General features: G+C 47.7%; 1 protein-coding gene across 1 annotated transcript in view; it reads left to right on the forward strand.

Annotated features, from left to right (window-relative positions):
• Positions 1 to 15,352, forward strand: part of DSCAM (DS cell adhesion molecule) — a 682,487-nt gene that overhangs the window by 620,241 nt on the left and 46,894 nt on the right. The window contains exons 22-27 of the mRNA XM_076000082.1: positions 2,366 to 2,483; positions 3,876 to 4,039; positions 5,632 to 5,730; positions 9,133 to 9,321; positions 10,500 to 10,790; positions 14,135 to 14,311. Coding sequence (XP_075856197.1) covers positions 2,366 to 2,483; positions 3,876 to 4,039; positions 5,632 to 5,730; positions 9,133 to 9,321; positions 10,500 to 10,790; positions 14,135 to 14,311 — 1,038 coding nt within the window. The remainder of the gene's footprint in view (positions 1 to 2,365; positions 2,484 to 3,875; positions 4,040 to 5,631; positions 5,731 to 9,132; positions 9,322 to 10,499; positions 10,791 to 14,134; positions 14,312 to 15,352) is intronic.

Here is a 15,352-nt window from a genome sequence, read left to right on the forward strand (position 1 = left end):
GGCTGGAAGGGCCAACCCGGAGGGCTGGATGCCCATAGGCAGAGGGGATCGCGGCGGGAAGTTGTCGGGAGATGGCGGCAGGACAGCAGCGGTCTGTCTCTGCTGCCAGACGGCAGGGCCCAAAATGCAGACTGAGGTTGGGGAAGAGGACCGTGGCTTTCATGGTGCAACCACGGCACCGGTGCTGGAGGAACCCCTTCCTGGGAAGGAGTCCAGGGCAGGGGGAGGCACAGAGAGCGTGGCCATGTGACCGAGAACAGGACCAGAATCTGAGGGAAGTCCAGGTGGTAGGTGGACTAGAGGTTCTCATCAGCATCCCCTGGGATGCTTGTTGCAAGGCAAAAACTCCCTGAGCCTACCAAAGACCCATTGATTCAATAAGGTCAACATGGGAATTTGAATTTTTAATACAGATTCCAGGTGATTCTCTTGCCTGCTCAGTTTGAGGACCACGGGTCATGGAGTTTCCAGCTAGGATCCTTTAAATTTCAACCACTTCATTTAGTTCTAGAAACAGCGTGTGTTGGGCTTGAAGATGAAGTAGCTCTAGCCTGCACTTTGGAAATTGCTGATGGGAAATCATTCGTAAGTCTTAGAATTAGTTTAAGGGGTTATGACCTGCATATTAAAGAACTACAGTGGAATAAAACAGAATAGAATCAAATAGACTAGACTAGGGAAAAGGTAGAAAATATCAGGATGCATCATATAAAGTATTGATTTGGACAATTTTGTTTTCCCTCATACAAACATATCAATGTATGTATACTTTCTGGGTTTTGATGTAAAATATATTTCTTAAGGTGGGTAACTGTTAAAAAAGCTTGAAAACCTCTAATTTTTGCTGAATTTCCCTAATTACCCCCATTTTCCTGCTGAGAACATTCTCCACTATATAAAGGACAGTCTGAGAAGTTTGGGGGAAAAAAATACTAAAAGCTACCCATGCCAAAAAATCTGCTGCTGCCCGGCCAGGATCTTTTAGTTATCACAAAGTAAGATCAACAATGACTGATAACGTGGGCCCTACCTTAGAATACGCCACCTCAATCAGGGGAAGTTGCTTCAAACATGGGTTTCATTGTAATATTTACTGATCAAAACCCCAAAATCCAGATTTTTAGATTGCTGGCATTTCTTCTTTCCCCTGACTCTGGCCACCGTGCTGGGAACTACGGGAGTAGGAACTGATCTCGTAGGTCTTAGTGACCGAAGTCGGCATTAAGGGTGGCTCCAGAATGACTTGGCTCCGGGAATCCTGCCTTTTCTGGGATTCCAGGGCTTTCCTGGGGAGCCTTCTCCATACCCGCCTTTGCTAACGCAGACCCTCAAGCCCAAACTGGTGCAGTGGTCCCAACGCCAGTCCCGCTTTTTAATGGGTCCAAGATTAGATTAGGGCTGCGTCTACTGCGGTCTCCGTGTCTGTGGGTCTCGCCAGGCTGCTTCCTCTGTGTCCCCAGCCCCTGAAGCTTGTTGGCTAAAACAAAGGAAGGGTGCAGCCTCTGGCTCCTGTTCACACCCAAAAAAGTAGCATCCTAACATCTGTCCAAGGTCCAGCAGGTTGTTTTCCTCTGGAAGACTTGAGTTTGGTGTTTGTGCTGCTTTTGTGACTCGCTCTTCAAGGAGGCAGTACTGGGAACCTGTCACCATTGGCCACTCTGGTCTTCGAGCAGACCCTTCTTGGGGCAGGTTCACCTTGGCTTTCTCCTGTCTGTCTCCTGGGACTTCCTGCCACCCTGGGGCAGTGCTAGTGCCAGATGTCTCAGCAGGTGTTCCTGTCTGGGCATCTGAATCACTGTCCCAGGAGAAATGTTTGTTCTTTAAGAGAAGCTGCCCTGAAAACATTCATTTTCCTTAATGTGTGTGCTGAAGAGCAAGTTGATATAATAAAACCAGGAAAGTATCACAAAATTAATAAATAGAAGTTGTTCCAGTTACTTCTGCTTGTCTTTGGGGACTTTATGTTTTGTATTGTCTACTACTGTCTCGGATATTAAAAGTATATTTTAATGTGCAGTTTTGGTGTTGAGATGAATTGTTTCATAAAGTGCTTTCAGAAATATTATAATTGTGCTCATAGAAGACACAGCTTGCAGCTGCTTGGCTTATGAAACCCCAAATATTTAATTTGGACTCCTCATGTTTAGTCAATAGAAGAAAAAAAAAAATGCTACAATGGGGATTTTCCACTAGTTGTATGTTCTTACAGTGAAAATCCCTCATAATCCTGGTACCAAAGAGTAGCACTGACGGTTGTGATATTAATTGGCTTCACTTGCTGTTTTGGGGTGTTGCTCTATTTGGGAAGGTCACCGCTGTGGTGATGAGTGCGATAACTGGGCTTCTGCTCTGTGCGGCCCTTCAGCTCCTGCCCGAATCCTGACCTTCAGTGGGACGGTGACCACTCCGTGGATGAAGGACATTGTCTTGCCTTGTAAAGCTGTCGGGGACCCTTCACCTGCCGTGAAATGGATGAAAGACAGGTAACCAGTAACCCAATGTATGCCTTCAGTGAAACTCCAAAAGACTGTGTGTGATGCACTGGTGTTGGGTCTAGTGGTCTTCTAATTTTGTATTTATTTGTATTAGTGAAAGCTCAAGGAAAGCTACCAATTCTCCTGAGACGAAGGTAGGGGAGGAACCTCATCTTTACCACTGAAGGGTCTGATCCATTGCATCAGTCCTCTGTATGAATTCAGAGCGTTTGAATTCATAAGAGAATGCTTGCAAGGAAAACAGTCTAAGCAAATAAAATAATCACCATGAAAGTCTATTGTTCACTATCAGATAGATTGTATAACTTAAATGAATGTACCCAAGATCATGGTGAGACTTAACACCTATCTGCTCTCCTTCAGAGATAAGGAACCAGCTAACCCTATCTCCAATACTCTGAGAAATAACCCTAAGAAATGGAACACATTAGGACTTTGCTAATATAAAGTCTGGTTCTTCACACTCCATAGTAGTTATTAAAATACTAGGAGCCAAGGTAGCAGGGAGCAAGTGGGTGAGATGTATTCTGTCCATGTATCTTTTTAAAGTGCTTCATCTCTATTCAGAGGAAGAAGTTAGGATATAAATAAAGAGTTGAAATTCATTTATGAGCATAGAGATTTGATATAATGGATTCACAAGAGTGCCTATTTTCAAACAAAAGCACTTAAAAGACATAAACTATTGAAATAATTGTCCCAGTCTAGTGACCACTTTTCTCATTGCATTAAAAATTAATCCAAAGGAAACACGTAAGCCCCAAGGTCAAGCTGGCATCCTGCCTGAGGGAAGAATGACCTTGAGTGACTGGACAGTCTGCCGCCACGGCAGTGGGTATGGTGGCCAGAGAATTTTTTCTTTACTAGGGCCAATTGATCACTGTCTTGAGATGAAACTTTTCATTTTTTAATGACAAAATCATAAAGAACTGTAACTTTAAGTGAATCTGTAAGCAATCCCAAGACTGAGTTTCCTGTAAATGATTTGGTCAAACTGGCATTTCTGCCCATGGAAGGAATTCCCAGGATTGCCCAAAAGAGGAAGTTGCCAGTGTCCACAGGGTGGAGGAAAGAGCAACCCATCCTCAATGTGACAGTCCCTGGCACGTGTAAGGGCCACCGACTCCCAAGCTGGCATCCAGGCCCTGGACACAGGCTTAGTCTTCAGCATAACATTTTTTGTTTACAATGAAAAAACTCAGCTACTCAGCTATTGCTGTTTTTTATTGCATAATCATAGTCTAAATCTTTCACAATACAAGAGATACCAAGCTGCCAAATGTATTGTTGCTTCAGGGAGAGTATTTTTGCTTTTCCCCAACCTCAGCTAATTTGGATTGTAATTTCTTTAATCTGTGCATTTTTCTTCCTGTGAGGTAGTAACGGGACACCCAGTCTGGTAACGATTGATGGGCGACGGAGCATCTTTAGCAATGGGAGCTTCATTATCCGCACGGTGAAAGCGGAAGACTCCGGCTACTACAGCTGCATCGCCAATAACAACTGGGGATCCGATGAAATCATTTTAAATTTGCAAGTACAAGGTACAGAACTTGGGAATTCTTTGTAATATCTTTAGCAAGTGTGCCTTATATGCAAAGAATAAAAGTGAACAAATTTAAAAAAAATCAGCCCTTATAAAGAGCCAACACTGATTTTCATATTACAAAAAAAAATTTATTTTGGAAAATATAACTAAACGAATCAAAGTAAATGAAAAGCACTCACAGTCCCAGAGATAATATTGGGATGCAATACATTTTTGCATATAAAATGCCTAGTCTCTTTTTTCTTTATGTGTGCATCTTCTTAATAACTTCTACTAATTGCAGTATTTATGTATGTGTAAGTATAACCCAGAAAACACAAAGTAAATCTGAACTATGGCCTTTTATGTCTGCTAATTAACTCAATTTTATATGTAATGTATATAAAAATGACACTAACTGAAACTCTAAGTAAACTGTTATAATATTTAGCTGTACATTTAATACAAGGTATTTAATTTTTCTTATCATACACAAAACGTACACAACAACTTCAAAAGATTGCCATATTAAAATGGTGTGTAAAGTCCCAAACAGCTACTGAGTAGGTTCAGATTTGGATGCACAGTGATATTTTATTAGTAGAAAAATCAAAGTGCATGCTTCTTTAAGTATAGGTTTTGTCACATTAATAGGTTACAGCAAGTAAAAATAAAATCAATACTGTCTTCAGCAGGATGGAAGGGAATGAGAAGGACTATATATATATTTTTTAAGTCACTGCAAAATTGATCTTGAATTTCAAGTTAATTGAAGTCAGGAGAATTCCAGAGCATTTTGGAAGATAGGCTCTATGATATGACTTTAAAGAGAAGGGTCATTTTTTCAGGCCTTTGGGTCAACATATCAGGCTTCTGTCAGAGGAAAAGAGAAAGGCATTTTATGTGAAGCTTTGTACATAATTTGCATAACCTGGTTCTGAATTTCTTTAGTGTTCCTCTCCTCAGAACCTGTCCAAAATTATACTGAGGCCCATTGTTTAGAAGTATGAAACATATTCTGGCAACGTTGAGGGAGGGTTTAATTCGCGTGCTGCAGCCCAGAGGCACACCTGTGATGTTCAGAGCTCTGTGTATGTGTGTTTGTGTGTGTTTCATCTTGGGAAAGCAGCTTAAAAAGTGGACACTTTTGCAATTCTTTGTCCCACTAGCTACTTCTTCCCCTTCCCCTTTCTCCTCCCTGAGAGGAACAGAACAGCTGAGTGGATGCCTTTTACCTTTTTTCACTTGAATGTCATGGCTGAAATTCATAGTAAAACAATGCATGTACCCTGAGTAAGTTTAAAGAAGATCTCGATTAGCGATGAATAACTCACCAATTCAAGGAATTGGGGAAGAAATGAATTACATATGAATCCAAATAGAAATGTGGTTGAATTTCCTTCAATGATAGATTCGCCCTATTCTATCTCTTTAGCCTGGGATATCAACTAAACAGACAGTTTGACAGATGTGAATTGCATGTTTCAGCAACCTAAAACTCTTACTTAATAAATGGCTTGTTAAAAAATGATTTGGTAAGTGACTGCTCAAAAAGGTTGGAGATGTGAAAAACTAATTCTTGTTTCCTAAAAACTGCTTCCTCTGTAGTGCCGCCAGATCAGCCTCGACTCACGGTGTCCAAAACCACGTCTTCCTCCATCACCCTTTCCTGGCTCCCTGGAGACAATGGGGGAAGTTCTATCAGAGGTAATAAGATGCGGGTTTTCACAACAGTCCAATAACTGTTTTGTCCAGAGGCCAATAAGCGACCCCTCTCCATCAAGTAACTGGTATGGGTTAGTTTATTCTCCCCAAGAATATATCGTATGATTAGTTTCTCTGTTACCCAAGCAAGAAACTGTATATCTAATTTTAGGGTATTTGTTGAAACTCTAATCATTCATCCGAGGAATCTCATTCACAAATTATTCTGGTGCATCATGTCAGAGTGAAATATTAACAAATGCAAAAAAAAAAAAAGAAAGGAAGGAAGACATTTGGTAATCTCCTCCCTGAGAGTCTGAATACTGTTTCAATTCTCCGTTTTGCCAACACTGTCAATCATTCAAGTAACCGCACTGACTGTTCTGCCTTACAAGGAAATAGCAGACAGAGAAGCTAGAGTGTAGATGGGAAACAATCTGTTTGCACAAAGCCTTTGCAATTAGTGCACGATAGGTACATATAAATAAGGTCCACGCCAAAGGAATGGGACAGTGTGATAATTCTAGTAGAAGCGGAGCTGGCAGACTCCATTCTAGGCAAATTTGCAGACCAAGGAAAGGGAGTTGATCCAGGGGAAGGAATGGAAGGCACAGCAAAGAGGGACTGAGTCACAAAAGAGGTCCCAAGGTGGTGAGAGAGGATGAGGGGCTTAGATCTCTGAAGGTAGAGAAGGTCCTTCCTCTGGGAGAAGAGCAAGGATGAGAAATCAGCCGGAAACACAGGGACGCTTCAGGGTGGAGCCGGTGTTCTGCTGCAGCCAGCTCCTTCTGGCTCCCGAGTGCAAGCTGTCCCATCTCTTCCCAGCTTTGCGCCCAGTGACCGCAGCCACGCTGGGAATTGTCACACACCCCAGGGATCAGAAATGCTACAAATTGGGGTTTTTATTTCTTTTTCTCTCCAAGAGCCAACTGTTAAACATTTACCATCATTCCACTGGGTGAAGGGAGTATTTTCCTTTTTTATAGGAAATAAAAAGGTGAGGCTATTTTTTAAAAATAGTTGGATGATTAGGGTTGAGGATGTGTTTGTGGGTTTGAGGAGCGTGGGATGGGTTTGTAACAGCTGCCTTGCGAAATGCACAGGGAGTCATTAATAGATGAAAAAAGTCATTGCCAAGCAGCATCAACGACCCAGCTGCAGATAAGGAGCAAAAATTATAGTGGTCACAATTGTCACAGTTTAATGACTTTCCTCAATGATGCCGGGCAGGTGGAAAGAAAAGTGGATCACAGGTTACCAAAGCAAGAAGAGTGTGGCTGGAAGTCCAAAGAGCGAGGGAAACCGGGCTCCTTGTTGAAATGGTCTAGGCTGGTTAGAGAACCTGCTCATAGGAAAACAGAAATGGGGCTCCCAGGGAAGCCTCGGGGCACCCTAGGCTCTAGGCTCAAATGAAACAAGGTTTGGATTTTGCAAGCACCAGCCCGTGGGAGAGGTAGAAAAAGAAGAGTGTCGGAGTGCAGGGGCTTGGAGGTGAAGTCAGGTTTAGTGATGAAGAGTATCCAAGGCAAAGGTGACCAAGGTGTCCCTGAAATGCAGCAGTGGCCACAGCCATTGGCATTGAGAGGCGTCGTAAGTCTGGTGTGCCCACACTGATGGACACTGCCGTCACTGAGGACAATAGCAGGGAACAGGGAACCACGTGGGCCCATCCCCAAGGGTTGGAGGAGGTTTTAGAGGTGGCTTAGACGCTGGGTGGTTTTTAGAAGTGGCTCAGATGCTGGGCAATGGGAGGGAGGTGCAATGTGCATGACATGCATGGCAGCTGGGGCAGAGGTCGGATGTGACCATGGGGTCACAGTGAGCACAGGTGTGACCTGCCAGGTATCATAGGAGCTTTGAGGAGCTCAGATGAGGAACTCAGAGGAGAGAAAACAGGGCTTGGGAGGGAGGAAGGACCCCACAGCTACAGAGGGCCAGGAGGAGAGGGAAGGATGAAAGGAGGAGGGGAGGTACTGACCATGGCCACCAGGGGAAATCAGAGATGAGTGATCTCGATGGGAGGAGGGGTTTGGAGAGCACTTAATGCTGCCCCTTTGGGGTCAGTGTGGAGGGTGACAAGTGCCTTGGAGTTGCGCAGGGTGGGGTGGGCGATTCCAGTCATTGGTGTAAGGACACTGTGTACCAGGCAGGCCAGGCAGAGCGGAGGCGACACCTTTGCCCCCAGGAACGTGGCTGCAGATAACGGGGGTGGAAGGGCAACGAGGAAGGATGTTTCGGAGATCCTGGCTTCAGGCCGACGGCGGGGCTTGCATCTTCCTGACGGCACTTGAGACTCTTCTCCTGGCCCTCTGGACCCCGGTGTGTTCATCCAGTGTGCAGGGTGGTGATCGCTATTCACAGTTGCCGTTAGTTGCTGTAAAAGAGATAAAAACGGTCCTGTTAGGGAATGAATAGTTGGAGGGCATTTTCAAAGGCAGGAGAAGCCGGGTCACCATTGAGATGTTGGCGTGGCTGCAGGCCTTGGAGCCGGTCCCCTGGTGTCTGGACCGGCAGGCCAGGAGCATATGGCCAGGCGCTGGCTCAGGAGACTCCCACCCCACAGGTAACACATGCCTTCCCCAGGGCTTTGCTTCTCTAAAAGTAGCCCAGCTGCAGCCTGAGTCTGTGCCCAGGGATTCAGCCCCATGTGCTCCAAAGGGCCAGTATTTATTTAGCAACTTAGTGTTCCTTCCCTGCTGCCCAACATGGCTTTTAAAAGGTTAGGAGCAGGCCAGGCGCGGTGGCTCACACCTGTAATCCCAGCACTCTGGGAGGCCAAGGCAGGCGGATCGCTCGAGGTCAGGAGTTCAAAACCAGCCTGAGCAAGAGCGAGACCCCATCTCTACTATAAATAGAAAGAAATTAATTGGCCAACTAATAGATATAGAAAAAAATTAGCCGGGCATGGTGGCGCATGCCTGTAGTCCCAGCTACTAGGGAGGCTGAGGCAGCAGAATCGCTTGAGCCCAGGAGATTGAGGTTGCTGTGAGCTAGGCTGACGCCATGGCACTCACTCTAGCCCGGGCAACACAGCAAGACTCTGTCTCAAAAAAATAAAATAAAATAAAATAAAATAAAATAAAATAAAATAAAATAAAATAAAATAAAATAAAATAAGGGAAGGAGCAGAAAGCGGCTTCCTTTGCACCCTGCTTCCCAGCAGTATCGGTGCAGTAATAGTGTCTACTGTGCGCCCAAATGCCTCACTAATGAACACGGCCCGGCACTTCTCCCAGGCTGGGTTCAATTTCCCAGAACGAGGAAGCGTTGGAACGCTCCCTCCTGAAGCTGTCCCGAATCTGAGAACCCTCATCACCTCGCCACTGCGCCCTGCCATCTCCGCGGGCCTGCCTCTGGCGGGAGCACACGAGGCTCACTCACGTGCCTGTGCCCCCTCCTCCCCAGGGTACATTCTGCAGTACTCGGAGGACAACAGCGAGCAGTGGGGGAGCTTCCCGATCAGCCCCAGCGAGCGTTCCTACCGCTTAGAAAACCTGAAGTGTGGGACTTGGTACAAGTTCACGCTCACCGCCCAGAACGGCGTGGGCCCCGGGCGCATCAGCGAGATCATAGAGGCGAAGACGCTGGGGAAAGGTGGGTATGCCTCCCTCCTCGCTGGTAGATGCCTCCGTTTTCCCACCAGAAGTGGGGGTTAGAATCCTAAGTTCCAGTCGTATGTGAATAGATCCTGCCGTCTATTTATGCGTTTGCTCATGTATTTGAACTTTGTTATTCCACAGTAGTACAGCGTAATGAGACAGAGAGATGACCAGTCCTTAGCAACCATTCTCGTTCTCTTTTATTATTATTATTATTTCATTTGCAATTAAAAAGGGAAGAGTGTCCTTTGAAAATCAAAGGTGTCGGGGCCAACAGAAGGTGCCAAGGGTGGGCAGCCGTGAATCGTGACATCTGCCCTCCCAGCCCTTTTTAGGCACCCTTAGTCACCCCACCCCCACCTTCCTATAGTCTCCACCATAGGAGACTCTATTGCCTCAATGTCCCCACTTCGCAGGTGGGAGATGACTGGGGTAAGTCATGAACACTTCAGTGTGAGTTGGGATTGTATCTGATATGTGGACAATGAACCCCGGGGAAATGATTCGCAGGAGAGAAATTTGCAGGCAGCCCAGGAATGCCAGGAAGAGGAAGGGGTGTGGCTGTAGTGAGGAGGTGAGGAGAAGGTCTTTGCAGGTGTCCCTCCCATCCGAAACCTGCCAGGGGGTGGGCTCAGGTGGCAGGAGAGCGAGAGAAGAGTCGGCAAGGGTGTTATTTGGGCCTGCTGCCTGGGCTTTGGATAGCACGTGGCAAGTGTTCAGATGATAAGGGATTGAGTTATGCAGAAATACATCCGTCAGGTCCCTGGGCTCCAGGACCACGAGTTTGGGTGCTGAGGGACATCTGTCCATACTTCCCAAATGCAGCCACGTCCTCTCTTGATGCAGGCCCATCACAACGCAGCGTGTGAACTCTGAAGGAAACCCATGCATGAAATAGTAACAGCACTGCTCTTCAGGGACCTCTAAAATGCACAGTAATAGCCTCCACCCACCCAGTTTTCCCTCTCACAGCCAGGCCTTTACGGCTGGAGAAAGCCCATTGGTCCCTAGGTCCCTATTAACAGCAGACAAGTTGCAAGTGGCCTGTGTCCCAGACTTGGGCTGAGCTCCCGCCTGGTGGAGGAGGCAGCCGAGGGAAGCGTGGGAAGAAGGCTCCGGTGGCTCCCACCCGTGTACCCCGGGGACTGACGGCCGCGTGCCCTCCCCCCGCAGAGCCCCAGTTCTCCAGGGAGCAGGAGCTGTTCGCCAGCATCAACACCACCCGCGTGCGGCTCAACCTCATCGGCTGGAACGACGGCGGCTGCCCCATCACCTCCTTCACGCTGGAGTACAGGCCCTTCGGGACCACGGTCTGGACCACGGCTCAGCGGACCTCGCTCTCCAAGTCCTACATCCTGTACGACCTGCAGGAAGCCACGTGGTACGAGCTGCAGATGCGCGTGTGCAACAGCGCCGGCTGCGCCGAGAAGCAGGCCAACTTCGCCACGCTCAACTACGACGGCAGTAAGCTGGCGGGCGCCGGGGCCCCTCCGTCTGCGTCTCGGGGTGGGGGGTGCTGTGCGCGTGGACCACTCATCCGGCCATGGTGTGACCAGGGCCCTCACAGCCCATTGGACTTGGGGGGGCATTCGGTTGGTTTTCTCTGGGGCTCCCGAGTTCATTGTCTCCAGATGACCATGACTGTATGTCCAGAAGTAAGGGACAGAGGCCAAAGGGAGTGTCTGCCACTGGGAGTCTCGGAGCAGGAGTGATTTCTCCGAAAGGAGTCTTGACCACGTGGTCCTGTGCCACGCCCGTGAGCTAACATTGCTTTCGTTGTCTCCCACCCTTCCCCCCATCCCAACCCACATGACAACTTTCTTTTTTGCACTCATCATTAAGCCCTTAAACTGCATGTGCAAAGACAATTTTCCATGGTAAAGGAGCTTATGTTAGTCTGGGGGCAGAAGCAGGGGCGCTGGGGAAAACGGAGTGACAGTAGAACGTCAGTGTGTGCGCGCACACACACACACACACACGTGTGCGTGCACACTCGCAGCTTGCGTGAACTTTCCAGAAACCAGGCGAGGTGTCTCTTGACATTTGTGTCACTAAAAATAGATGGTTTAAATTTTTAAGCTTTTTTCTAGTATCAAGGGCCATTGGTGGACATCTGAAGAAATGGCCAGCCCCATGGTGCTGAAAGGGAGTGTGTCGCTGGGTGTTAGTTACTGAGGGGACTTTAGGAAGTGCTCAGTGGCAGCGTGTCGGTGCTGATTTCTACAGCCTTGCAGCGTTGTTCTTGCAACAGTACCGATCGAATCTGGTGCTCTATTTGCAAGGTGACACCGGCAGCAATCCTTGGGGATGCTTGGAGCCCTGGTGTAGCTCCCCTCCTAGCCATCTGCCCACGCCCCACTGGTCAGGCTGGACCACAGTGCTGAATGAGGTGACCAAGAAACGCCCAGATTCTTTACTCACCGTTAGTCAGGCTCAGGGGCGATGCCTCTTGTGCTGTGTGCGTTTGGAATGCCGCTTCTGGTCGCTCCGGCAGGAACTTCCTTGGAGCACGGTTTATGCCATCCTGAGAAAAGAGTGGCCATGAACCCAAGGGCCCTCAGAAACGAGCGACCGAAAGGAGCTTAGGGGGATGCTGCCTGGGATCCTCAGGGGGTCCACCTCTCCTCCCAGAGCTGGCTCCTCCTGGCCTGGCACACAGCGTAGACCCACCTCTGGATCTCCCTCCCCAGGCCATCTCTGCAAGAACTCCTCCTCCCCAAGCACAGCCCCCGTGGGCACATCCGGCCGCGAGTCAGGGCTGCAGGAGGGTCCTTGGCGGGAAGCCCTCTGGATTGGTTACCCGGGCCCGAGACCCCGGCCTCCGCTGTGGCCCTGGCCGTTGGTCCCGGAGGAGCCTGTGCAGCTCCTGGACTGTTCCTCTCAAGGCCGGTGCTGTTCCTGGGCCGCCTTTCTCTCGATTTTAGCCCTCAGTTGTGAGCGACTTCATTCAAGGGCGTTCCCGTCACAAAGCACCCCCACGGGCGGAACAGCAGTTCCTGCTTGGTTTTTCCCCCCAAAAGTGGTTTTATTATTTGCTCTTACGCTATAAAGAGCTTGGACACTTACCAATGTCCTCTGTTACCACGTACACATTTGGGTAGTAAGTGTATGTCTTACTTTAGGTTACTGACCTTTGACATGCGCACTCTGACCCACAGCCCCCCTGAGACAGTGCGGGGGTCAGAGCACGCAGCTCGAGGTTCTCACGGCTGATAATTGCTCCCAGCTAATAATTTCATTAGCAACTACTCCTGTATAGCGTTGGAAACTGTGATCCTAACTCACAAAGTGCTCTGCAGTTGTTAAGTCTTCGTCTTCTAAAAAATACATAACGTTCTCACTTTATCCAGGCTCACAAATTACAAAAAAGTCCTGTGAGCTACATTTAAATTTCTGAAATCGTAAATGATTTTAGTACACTAGGAAGTTAGAATGCTTATGTATATTTTCCTTGCATGGGATTACAGATTTCTTTGAAGCAATCTGATGGATAGATAGTTTTAATATCTCTATTGTCAGGCCTACCTAAAGGATGTTTTTTATTTGAGGGAAAACAAGCATCACCAATTGGCCTCGCATTTATACCACTCGGCTTTCAGAGTCTTGCTTCCCTTGATCTGACTTTCTTCTGCCATTCCTTAGCTAAAGGTTTCTGCTCATCCTTGTCTGTGTCTTGGTTTTGTGGACCCCCCCCCTCACAGCCACCCCTTAAGTGCCTTTTATCTGGTTTCTGAGCATTCTGAGATGGGTTTCCAGCGAAAACACTGTAAAGTTGGAACAATACTCTTCTTGTCTTTAGCAGAGATCAAGGGACTAGGAATTCTATTATCCCTGCTCTACTTACTAAACGCAAGATAAAGATCATTTTTGCTCAGGGGGAAATTATATATTTTTTGCATTCTTTCTCCCAAAACACTGACTTTCTGGCTCATATTTTATTTGGAATATATGGTGGGGTGGAGCCTCTTACATAAAGGAGGATGGCAAAATACCTGTCCCATAAAAAAATGGATGCCCGTGTTTCAATCTCTACGCCCGTTGCGTTCAGCATTGGGGTAGAGGGCAGCTTAAAATATGACAGCTCAGAGTTCATTGCCCTTCAGGGTTTCCTTCTGACTCTAAATGATCTGAATTTCATAGCACTGTTTAACACTGCCTGGTTAATAGTAGTTTGCTTTAAAGACCTAGATTGGTCCCCTTTGAAAAGTTGTCTGTAGCTCTTATACCCTAAAATGACAGGTTTGTTTTTTTTTTAAGTAGATTTCATTTTACGCCTGTGATAAAAAGCAAAAGGATAACCAAGTAAAAAGGGGTTTAAGCTTCTTTAAGCCAGTATATCCGGTATAGCCTCCCTGCAGACACTCTTCTGTCCATTTGCCAAACCTATTGTTCCTTTTCTGATGTGCAATTTTTCAACTAGTCTCTACCAATTGTGCTGTGGGTGACAGTCAAAAGGACACCTAATTCCGGGTAAATGCACGTGGCTTTTGTGTGAGTACTGAGCGGGGGCATTGTGCTTTCAAGTGCCTGCCCCCGGCAGTACGTCGCAAAACGAAGTCCCTTTCAAAGATGTGCTGTGCCGTGGAGTCGGCAGGAAGCTCGGGCAAAGGGAGGGGAACGAACAAGAAAGCAAGTTAGCAAGGGCCTAGGGAACGAGTCCCTCTCATTCCGCATCACCCCCAACACCCTTGGCTCACACAGCGCGATCTCTGTAACCCCTCATCCCTAAAAACTCCGCCATGCCGTCTTCATGAATGGCCATCTATTAATTAATTAATAGCCACCTAACATCCTGGCCCTGCTTTCAGGTACGATTCCTCCACTCATTAAGTCAGTTGTCCAGAGTGAAGAGGGGCTGACGACCAACGAGGGGCTCAAGATGCTGGTGACCATCTCCTGCATCTTGGTGGGGGTCTTGCTGCTGTTCGTGCTCCTGCTGGTCCTGCGGAGGCGGCGGAGGGAGCAGAGGCTGAAGAGGCTCAGAGGTAAGTCGAGAGCTGGCAGCTGCGTCCTCCCCAGAGTCCCCCTGCTGCGCAGCGGCAGCCACCGGGACAGAGGACAGGCCCAGAGGGGAATGACACTTCCCTCTCCCAGCCAAGCCCTTGCCTGATTGCCTGACAGCCCTTCAGCAAGGGCCCTTCCCATCTCAGTCAATCAGAGGTCGGGGCAAAGCCAACCTCTGGCATGCCCCCTGCATCCTAGCTTGTCGGTAGGCAGAGAAAATTAATTTCGCATGGGTTTTTCAGCCCCACTCTCATTAATTTTCAGTGGCTCCAGCAAAGCCACCAATTATGGCTTTCTCTGAGAAGACCTATCAGATCTGCTCTGGGGACGGGAATGATTTCATTGCCCGGGAGCGGAAATTGAGGGCGTATGGTCCTGGGGAGGCATTGAGAGGCAGACGACACCACGCTTTCCCAAATTAGAAATTTGAGCTGAAGCCCAGTGTAAGAGTTTCAGTCGAGCTAAGAAAAAAAACAAATAATAGTAATAATGGACTGGTGGAGAACCCAGGCCAGATGAGACCCATTGTTAGCAGACACCGTGATTACAGCGTCCGGCCCTGTGGTCCTGCGTGATGCGGCTATTCTCAGCCTCTGGCCGGCAGCCCTCACTTGCCCTTGCTCTGCAACGTGAGAACGGGGGATTCTTCTGAACAAAAACTGTGCAGGAGAAATGTTCCTGAGTCCTTTGCCCTTCACCAGTGACGGCATTTAACCGACCCACTTTTTTGGTAGAGTGCATATACACGGTATTTGCATTTCAGTGCCAGTGCAGTGTAGAGTGTTGATACGCTGTGTCCCACATATTCTTCAGACTTACATTCGAGGAGCAAGTCTGGAAGCACGTCCTCTAAAATATACCTACGATGTCCCCAAACTTTGCTGATATATTTAGAAAACATCGACCTCTGCTGTAAATACTCTACTCGACCACAATCCAGTTAAAGCAGTGAACGTGGTGGTGTTTCCGCCCGTCTTCACCTATCCAAAGCAGTCCTTTTCACGGGACGCAGATACATTGTA

The sequence above is a fragment of the Microcebus murinus genome, chromosome 1 (assembly GCF_040939455.1).
Source record: "Microcebus murinus isolate Inina chromosome 1, M.murinus_Inina_mat1.0, whole genome shotgun sequence".
Classification (NCBI taxonomy): Eukaryota; Metazoa; Chordata; class Mammalia; order Primates; family Cheirogaleidae; genus Microcebus; species Microcebus murinus.